General features: G+C 39.2%; 1 protein-coding gene across 1 annotated transcript in view; it reads left to right on the top strand.

Moving 5' to 3' along the window:
• LOC112146358 (phosphoribosyl pyrophosphate synthase-associated protein 1) overlaps positions 1 to 10,106 on the top strand; it is a gene marked incomplete at its 5' end in the record, with an annotated part of 11,604 nt that extends 1,498 nt beyond the window's left edge. Inside the window, 9 exon segments of the mRNA XM_024272146.1 lie at positions 394 to 460; positions 560 to 732; positions 818 to 933; positions 1,011 to 1,066; positions 1,138 to 1,283; positions 2,966 to 3,007; positions 7,408 to 7,478; positions 8,558 to 8,704; positions 9,060 to 10,106. Of these exon segments, the coding sequence (XP_024127914.1) occupies positions 394 to 460; positions 560 to 732; positions 818 to 933; positions 1,011 to 1,066; positions 1,138 to 1,283; positions 2,966 to 3,007; positions 7,408 to 7,478; positions 8,558 to 8,704; positions 9,060 to 9,218 (977 nt within the window). The 3' untranslated portion in view covers positions 9,219 to 10,106.
• Positions 10,107 to 10,397: the final 291 nt, after the last annotated feature.

Below are 10,397 nucleotides of genomic sequence, written 5' to 3'. Positions count from 1 at the left end.
TTTTTTTTGGGGGGGTAGGGTCATGCAATGCCAAATTATACAAAAAAAATGGATTTAAGCACCCACGCCAATCATCTTTTGAGCTTTTTTTTAAAAGCCTTTGTTATCTTTTAGGTATGATATTAATGTTTTTAGCTAAAATCAGAAAACCCTCAAAACTCCAACCTGGTGCAACAAAAATAACGGCCAGCAGTGACACTATCCAGCCGTACAGCTTACAGTTTGAATAAAAAATGGAATTTTGAGCTTATTCTTCTTTATATATGTTGTCTATCATGAGAAAAATGCCACAAAAATGTGTATAAAAAAAAAGAAAAAAAAACATGGTTTTCATCAGAACGGGTTCTTAAAAATGTTGCTAAAACTGCATTAATAACATTATTTTTTATGTAGAGACAAGAGTGGATGTAAAAGAATCTGTTCGAGGCCAGACTATCTTTATTATCCAGACTATACCAAGGTGAGTTTGCTGTTTTTTTGTCAGTATTCACAAAAAGAAAATAGAAAGTATTTGTTTTGAGCATTTACTTCACTGATTTAATTTGTCTTTGAACTCCAGAGATGTCAACACCGCCATCATGGAGCTTCTCATCATGGCTTATGCCCTCAAAACATCCTGTGCAAAGAACATCATTGGCGTCATCCCTTACTTCCCGTATAGCAAACAGTGCAAAATGAGAAAGAGGGGCTCAATAGTGTGCAAGTTGTTAGCGTCGATGTTGGCTAGAGCAGGTAAAAAAAATGTTAAAACAAGGAACCAAATCTTTTTAAAATGTTTTTAATAAAGTTTGATTGTCATTTGTGTTCTTCTCTGAAGGATTAACGCACATCATCACCATGGATTTGCATCAGAAAGAGATCCAGGGCTTTTTCAGCTTTCCGGTGGATAACCTGCGTGCCTCTCCATTCCTAATTCAGTACATCCAAGAGGAGGTGCTTTCCCTTGTTTTAGAATAAAGTTCAAAAGTTGATAGAACCGTCCTGAAAGCTGCTTTTGTTTATTATTGCAGATTCCTGATTACAGAAATGCCATCATTGTGGCTAAATCTCCTGCTGCAGCTAAAAGGTAGCTGAGGTTTCTAATGATCATAAATGGGAGTCCTGGCTGCTCCCGCTTCACTTCTCCTGTCTCCTCAGGGCTCAGTCCTATGCAGAACGGCTCCGCTTGGGTCTGGCGGTGATTCACGGCGAGGCGCAGTGCGCGGAGTCGGACATGGCCGACGGGAGGCACTCCCCGCCCTGTGTGCGCAACACCACCGGCCACACGGGGCTGGAACTACCTTGTAAGAACACCCATGTTGGTTTAACACGTTTTTTTAGGATTCAGCATGTGTGAAAGTCCAATGCTTCATACCCGTATATGTGTTCTTGTGGTTTGACTTAACTATTTTTGTCACAAATTCATTAAAAGGTGCTACAAATGTTCTGTAATGCGAGTTGTTAAATGTTAAAACTGTTGAGTTTTTGGATTTTTGCTAACCACTTTCACAGCTAACATTACGTGCATGTCGGAGAATGAACGGCGCCGGTGAAGCAAAGATCCCAAATGATGTTTCAGCGTCCAGACCGGTGCAGCATTTTGATCCTTCAGTTTTTTTTCTCTGTGCCAACTTGGTTTTGAGCTGCCGACTCGTCCGCGTGTCCCTCATTCAACAGACAGGTTCTTTGCGTTCCTGCATGATTCGGCTACAAATACTCCTTCAACACCAAATTTCTAACTTATGTGGAGAATAAACTCGTTCGACTTTTGCAGACTTGAATGCTTCTTTATTGAATAAACATGACTGAGGAGAAGAGCTTTTAAATTCTGCAAAAAATATACAAAAAAAGAAAACTTGACTGAAGTGGCTCCCTCAGGCCCTTCACTCTGCCCCCTTCTGCACATGACAAATTGATTTCAAAAAGACCCACTTTATTCAAAATGGCAGCTTTTCTGTTGGTTTTATCTCCATGGCAACCATTTTATATTTTGGTCACCTTGGGATGACAAACAGGTCTGTGTAATTTTTAGTAGAATTGACAAAAGTAAATTGTTGGGTTTCCTTGGCAACTGAGGGCTTTTTTTGTCAACAACACCCCATTCCTAAAATGTTCATAACGTATGTCATATTTTTTCACTTGGCTTGAGCCAGTTAGTAAATTTTCACAATGTTCCAGTAACAGTGGAACGACATCTTAGCACGCTAACGGCGTTTAAAATCTTCAATTTCTAAATCCTACATTTTTTTTCCATCAAGCTTAATGATGCTAAAAAGGTGATGGATCCAAATCTGTAGGGAGGTTTAAATTTAAATTTGTAGGAGGTACTAAAGGATGATTATTTTTTAATTTTTAAATCAAGATGTTGGCCTCTTCCCGAGGTCAGAGGTCAACCAACTTCAGTTGAGCTTGTAGACTACCTGTGGAATTCTGTGAGAATTGGTCGACTAAAGTGTTATTTTCCCATATTCGGGGAAAATTTGAAAATGCCCACCAAGTTGTATGTCGTGTGGCCATCCCATAATAATCTCAAAATTTTCTTTGAAAATCACAGACACCTGGTTTAGTTTCATTAGTGGATTTTAAAACACTTAATTGAACTCCATATTTGAGATCCTATTCTTTTTCTCTTTTTTCATGGTTACTCTCACTGATGTCATTATTTTTTGGGGGCGGAGTCTTTCATTAATCCCAAATTACCTTTTCACCAGGTACTAGTTTTTCAGTATGTAATGGGAATTGTGAAAACATTGTGATCCACAACAGCCTGGGGGATAAAATTAGTGTTTTATTGGCAAATGACTTCTATTTGTTTATTTTTCTCTTTTGCTCACATTTCTTTTCACGTTCTATATATTTTTTGCATTATTTTATATTTGTAACCATAATCTAAGGAAGAGTATTTACCTAAGGTTTAGCTTTATGTATTTACAATGTCTTTTATTTGTTGATTTGTGTTAACGTGGTGTTTATTTGTTGACAATAGCAGGCAAACAACAAGCTCCGTTCCCTGGCATAGAGCTACCAAGTATGACTTAAAATTAATTCACCTTTATGAAATGATTCCTCTTCAACTGGTTCCTAGATTTCTGCATGTGTAGAGAAAAAAGTGGGTTTGCGTGTGCATCTTGTGAAAAAAACAAACAAAAAGCAGTCTGGATTCAAAATGGAAAGAGAGGAGTTGTGGGAAATCAGCATCATTAGCTCGTTGAGCGAGGAAAACATTGTTTCTGGATAATTGGCTGCAGTATTTCCACGCCGGATGGCGTGTTTGACTCGAACAACTCTGACCTTTCTTTGATTCCAGCTGGTTTCGCAAGATGTTCCAAATCCTGTTTGTTTTGTCGTGCTCTGATCTTCAGTTTAAGTCCATGAATCAAATCCGAACCATGCCAGATTTGTTTTTTTGTTTTTGTTTAGTATCTAGACTCATGTTGCCAATCAACACATGTTGCAACCATCTTAAACTGACCCTTTAAAACGTGATTAACTTTTACTCATGATTGCATGTGATGAAACCAATGAAGCATGCTGTAGAGGCCTAGCATCTGGAGCAAAGCTACGTTCACACCGGGCATGAGACGCACGTTGAAGAACATGCGAGAACTTGAATGCGTATTTAGCCTGCGGCGTTCACACTGGGCAAGCAGGAAGGGGCTGCTTCTTTTTTTCTGTTGTGCACCATTGACACGTCCACCACCTACAGCTGGAAGAGTCTTAGTGCGAAATGTCGTGACTTGCTCCAGACTTTTTCAGCACTATTTCAACGTATAAATAATTAGGTGTCATCTAATCCGGTCGGGCACACACCGCATGATGCATGATCAATTTTTAAATGGTTGGGACTTCCGTAAATGAAAAGAACGTCATCCATACATTTCTACCAAATCTGAGTCTCTGATTGGTCAAAGTTCAACCTGGTTTACCTTTTAATGTGTGTTCATTGGCCACACATTTTGTAGCCTGAAACCATTCATAGAAAGTTGCGTAAGAGTTTTAAACGCAGTAGCCGGAAACATATGTTTACAGTGCGGCAAGAAAGTATTTAGTCAGCCACCAATTGTGCAAGTTCTCCCGCTTAAAAAGTGAGAGAGGCCTGTAATTTTCATCATAGATATGCCTCAACCATAAGAGACAAAATCAGAAAAAAACAGAAAATCACCTTGTCTTTTTGATTAAACAAAATATATGTATTTGTAAGTGATGGTGGAAAATACGTTTTTGGTCAATAACAAGAGTTCAACTCAAATACTCTTTGTTGACAATGACAGCAGTCAAACGATCTGTAAGTCTTCACAAGGTTTTCCCAAACTGTTTCTCCATGCAGATCTCCTCTAGAGCAGTGATGTTTTGGGCAACACAGACTTTCAACTCCTTCCACAGATTTTCTATGTGGTTGAAATCAGGAGACTAGTTAGGACACTCCAGAACCTTGAAATGTTTCTTACGAAGCCACTCCTTCATTACCCAGCAGTGTGTTTGGGATGGTTTTCATGCTGAAAGACCCAACCACGTTTCATCTTCAATGCCTTTGCTGATGGGAGGAGGTTTCACTCTAAATCTGACCATACATGGCCACATTCATTCTTTCCTTCACACAAATCAGTCGTCCTGGTCCCTTTGCTGAAAAACTTCCCCAAACATGATGTTTCCACCCCCATGCTTTACACTAGGTATGGTGTTCTTTAGATGCAGCTCAGCATTCTTTCTCCTTAAACAGTAGAGTTTTAACCAAAAAGTTCTGTTTTGGTTTCATCTGACCATAGGACATTCTCAAAAACCTCTTCTGGATCATCCAGATGCCTTTAGCAAACTTTAGTCGAGCCTGCACAGGTTAGTCTTTAGCAGGAGGACACGTCTGGCTCTGTAGGATTTGAGCCCCTGGTGGTGTAGTGTGTTACTGATAGTAGCTTTTGTTACTTTGACCTGCAGAGAGCTGGGACCAGTCACTAGGTTCCCCATGTGGTTCTGGGATTTTTGCTCACCGTTCTTGTGATCTTTTTGACCCAACAGGGTGAGATCTTGGGGGGAGTCCCAGATGGAGGTAGATTATCAGTGATCTTGTATGTCTCCCATTTCCTAATAATTTCTCCTGCAGTTGATTTCTTTACACCAAACTGCTTATCTATTGCAGATTTAGTCTTCTCAGCCTGCTGCAGGTCAACTATTGTGTTTCTGGTGTCCTTTGACAGCTATTTGGTCTTGGTCATAGTGGAGTTTGGAGTGTGACAGTTTGAGGATGTGGACAGGTGTCTTTTATATAGATAACGAGCTCAAACAGGTGTTATTAATACAGGTAACGAGTGGAGGACAGAAGTTGTTACAGGTCTTGCTTCTTTGTTGGTGACCAACCATAATTCCACCATAATTTATAAATACATTCTTTAAAATTGTGACAAAGTGACTTTTTTTGTCTCTCATAGTTGAGGTATACTATGATGAAAATTACAGCCTCTCTCATCTTTTTAAGTGGGAGAATTTGCACAATTGGTGGCTGAATAAATACTTTCTCGTCCCATTGTACATAGACTTTTTGTTGGAAGTGGTCGCTTGAACGCGCGTTGCCGAGGGCGGTGTAAACGTAGCTTCACAGTCATGGATTTAAGCATTGTGCTGCCTCAGTGCTGATACAAATCAGTGTTGTAAGTTGAATTCCGGATTCCGTGGGGGTGGGGTTTCTTCTCCTGGCTGAACGACCTTCGTCAGCTTCACGATGTTTGAGCACCAGTCAGCTGACAGAGTGTTCCAAGAAGTGTCTGAGCTGCAGAGGAAAGTGGGTGCTGCAGATAAGGAATAAAAGATGATCTCTGAGCCCTTGTGCAAGGCATGCTCCTCTTTCCTCGGGTCCCCTTGCAATCGGCGTGGTTTGCTGATTGCTTTTTTTTCTGGGTGTTTCCTCAAGCCCCCTCCTGTTGTCTGCTTTTACACGCACACCAACAAAACTTTGTGAAAATTCATTTGAATCCAAAAAGTTTGATTAAATTAGTAAACAGTTGCATTTTACATAAAAAATAATAATTGGTTGAACAAAATCCTCATCCAACCCACGGGATCATGGGATTGATTGAGGTGTGCTTGTAAAGGCAGCTGGTTGCTCATCTTCCACTGAGGTTTGGATCCCAGAACATTGGCAAGTGTGTATGAAAGAGCTCATGGGTGCTTGCCACTGTTGTCGTGTGATTTTTCGAGTGTTCAGAGCACACTGGGTTCATGTGCAGATGTCTGGGTCTGCTGCTGACTGCGCAGGCACTTTGTCCATCCTCTGATCAGGTTTCTCAAGCTGAGAACCCCCTTTTTTCTTTTTGCATAATGTGCTCTTTGCATGGCATGCTTTGCACTAGGTTTTAGCCAATAAGATTCATCTCCTTAAGAAGATGAAGGAAGGGTAGAATGAAAGGGGAAAAGTACTACTAGCTCTCTTTAAATCTCACAAATCGTCTGTGTTTAAAGACCCACTCCGATAAAAATGGTGTTTTTAACATGTTCTTGAGGCATTTTTCTGAAAATGAAGGACATGCATAAAGAAAATTAAGTTTAAAACTACATTTCTGAGTATTCATTTATTGAAATGGTGTGAATCAGAAGCAGATGAAAAAAAACAGTTTGAAAAAGATTGTATTTGTGATGTAGAAAATACCTGGGCGTGCCACAAGCTCTGGAATCTCTCAAACTGTATGGCTGGATAATTCCAAAATTGCTCGCTAGTGCTGGGCGATATGACGATACGTTTCGTCTTGACAATAGAAATGTCCATCGTGCCATATCTCTTCCGTCGTTTTTATTTGTTTATTTTGGGAAAAAAATTGTTTTCTTACTAGGAAACATGAGACTGTTGTGCACTTTAAAAAAAAATCTCATTTGTAACTATTCAGTTAGTTGAAAAAACTTCAGTCAGAGAAAAGTAAGTTAAGATATTTTTGTCAATTTTTTTTCAGAGAATATCTGAAAATATGCTTTATTGTGGTATACCATGATATATATATATATTTCTTGAGATATAAAATAGCCTATATAATGATATACAATTGTTTTACATATCGCCCAGCACTTTTGCTCGCCATTTTTGTTGCTCCGGTAATGCTAGGTTGGGGCTGTGAGGGGTTGTAAGTTAGCCTGGGAGAATGTAAACCGAGCACTCTCAGCAACATGGGAATAAAGGGGGATGGGGTTCCTCCTCAACTTAAGTGAATTTCTAATGAACTCCATTTGAATCCATAGTTATAATTTAAAATATCGCTCAAACGACGATCGGAGTGGGACTTTAAAACAAAACCAACAGTAATTTGGAGCACTGATTGCTTAAATTGTCAAATCTTTTTGTCTTGGCCCATTTTACCCATCTGCTGAGATTTTCTTTTGATTCCATTCCTGTGAATGTATTGTTGTAGAGGGACAGAAAAACCAAAGTGGGTTTGCTTTGCTTTTCAGTAATGATGGCCAAGGAGAAACCTCCGATTACGGTGGTTGGAGACGTGGGCGGCAGAATCGCCATCATTGTGGTGAGAGGCTTTGAGAATCTTTTCTGTTTCTGAATGCATTTAGAGCTGTGCTATTCCCAACGTTTGCAACAATGTTTTCAACCAGTGTGCCATGACAGATTGATCAATTTGACCTAATTGGTCATTAAAAACATCCTAATCAGGAAAACAGAACCAGGTTTCACACTGAGTCAATAGGAATATAAAATATCTTGAAGGACTTTATTCTTTTTGCTTATTCAATTTCAAATCAAGACCCTTTTTAAGAATGATTGTAGTGCAATTTCCTGAAACTTTGGTCAATTACTCTCCTTTTGGAAAAGTCTGACCCCCTACTGAAGGTCCCGTCACTGCCCATCATCCTACTATAGCAACTTTTTAAGAAAAAATGAAGCAACTTCAAGCTTTTTTGTGATGCGACTGTTAGAAATCCTGGAAGTACTGTCACAACATTATAATCGTTTTGGTGCCTTGTAATTTTTGATATGGAAAAAGTGTAAAACTTGTGAAAAAATGGTTTACAGAGGAAGTTGGAGGACTTACTTGTGTTGTACAAATATCCATGTTAGTCTAGAACCCTACTCTAGTATTCTTATAGCACATTCGTTCACAAGTTCTCACTATTTCCACTTGTGTTGTGTGAATTTAGGTTTCTTTTCTTCAAATCCTACAACACAACTAGCTTAGTATTGTAATTATTTTTCAAAATAAAAGCAAATATTGATGCTTATTTCTTTGGTCAGATTTCTCAACAGCATCAGATTTATTAAAAATAAATTATTTCATCTGATGAGGCAGCAAATAAGGAAGTTATGCAAACACCTGCGAGTCGAGGAACAGGGCTTAGTGCAGTTTGCGGACTGACCGACAGGGGGCAGAAGAGCACCTGGAGTGTGGAAAACGTAATTTATGATCTGCAATTTTATGCAGGAAAAAAAGGACAAACTTTTTCGTCAGACATGCTTAAATACAGACTTTTTGTTTTGTAACATGTTTAATTTCTCTCACATCTTTCAATGTCTTTTCAGTATTTTATGCATTTGAAGCCAAAATACCACTTCATAATCAATATTATTACTAAAGAAACTGTCTTCTTTCAGGATGATATCATAGATGATGTGGGAGACTTCGTTGCTGCCGCAGAGATCCTGAAAGAGCGAGGGGCCTATAAGATTTATATCATGGCCACGCATGGTTTGCTGTCTGCAGACGCTCCACGCCTCATAGAGGAGTCGGCCATCGATGAGGTGAGAGCGCCTTCAACTCGATCATACATCAACCGGACATTTCTGAGTAAAAAAAAAAAAGGAAAATTCACAAACTGTTCTGCAGGAACAAAGTGAACACAGTACTTCCTCCTGCTGGTTTAACGTTTCATTGTTATTTAAAAATGTAGTATCTGCATCCGCGTCACTTTTTCAGTTCCCTCTTACCTTGTGATGCTGGGAAAACCGCATTTACAGTTTGGTTTCAGACTTTTTTAAATTTATTTTTAGAAGACGTTTGTATCAGCCATTGAATCTGCAAAATGTATTTCAGTAGAAAGTCATGGCAGAGAGGGTTTTTTATGACATGAACGGTTTCGTCTGTCGGGTTCTGTAGGTGGTTGTGACCAACACCGTTCCCCACGAAGTCCAGAAGCTCCAGTGTCCTAAAATCAAGACGGTGGACGTCAGCATGATCCTCGCCGAGGCCATCCGCCGCATCCACAACGGAGAATCCATGGCCTACTTATTCCGCAACATCACTGTGGATGACTAAAAGGGCGCGCCAGAGGAAAGCCAAATGTTTCGTTTATGCCAGGATTACTTGTTTGCTGTACACGTATCCTTGACGGTTTGAAAGAAATTCTTCGTTTTTGCCTTCAAATAATTTGTTTTCTTACAGAAAACGTATAAAATTTACAAAAAAACTCCTCCCCGCTGACCTGAGCTGCTGAAAGGATGTGCAGACGCCCAGTAAGCAACGTATTTACAATAAACCGGCATGGGAATAGAAGACTTTTCAGAGCAAGCAAACACTCCAATTCACAATTAACAGGCTTTAGCAGCTCTTGTACTAAACTTCCTGTCGAAGGAGCGTTCATCGCATGTCCTCCTGCACTCCGCTTCACAACACAGACCACAAAACGGACCAACTGTGTTTCTCAGAAATCTTTATTTAACATTTTTTGCATCATTTCTGAACTTATTTGTAACCTATTTCAAGCAGTGTCTTAAAAACAGTCATTTTTAAAAGAGGTTTAATACATTAAAACCTGTTTATTTTAGGATCTTTGCAGTATTTGATTTAGTAAAGCAGCTTTTTTTTAATTTTTCCCACTGTTACTGTATAACTTGGTCAGTTTGGAAGATTTATTTAGATGTTGGATTTAACCCTCCGATTAAAAAGTTATCTTGTTGAGCCACATCCGGCTTTACCGTTAAAAATGTCTTCCGTGCAAAAACACTACAAGACTTTGAGCCACGGAGTCGTTTTAAAAACTGTGAACGCTCCGTCTCAAATGCCGCTTCTTCATCAGCTCAGATCCGCATTTGTCAAAGACGCGTTTGGTCTATTTATTACCCCCCCACCCCCCGCCGTTTCCCTGTTCTCATGACTGTTTGAGCCATTTGTCCGTGTGAATTCAATAAAAACACCTTCCTCTCATCGAGGTTTTTACTTTTTTTTTATTGACCCTTTAACACCTGAGGCATTGCCAGTGACACTTAAATACAAAATCTTAAAAGTACTATAATTTTTCAACTGTTTACACGATCAATTTAATTCCAGCAGATTGTGAAGGAGAAAAGCGGCGGGTTAAAGATTGAAAAATTACAGTAAATCAAAGAACATAAACAGTGGATCTCCAGTGTTAAAGGGTGAACCTTTAAGGATTGATATTAACTTATTTAAAAAAATCCCATTTAAAAACATTTCAGTTTATTCTAATTCGAGGTT

The sequence above is a fragment of the Oryzias melastigma genome, linkage group LG8 (genome assembly GCF_002922805.2).
Source record: "Oryzias melastigma strain HK-1 linkage group LG8, ASM292280v2, whole genome shotgun sequence".
Taxonomy (NCBI): domain Eukaryota; kingdom Metazoa; phylum Chordata; class Actinopteri; order Beloniformes; family Adrianichthyidae; genus Oryzias; species Oryzias melastigma.
Note: the sequence above shows the minus strand (reverse complement) of the source record. Positions and strands in the feature narration are given on the sequence as shown.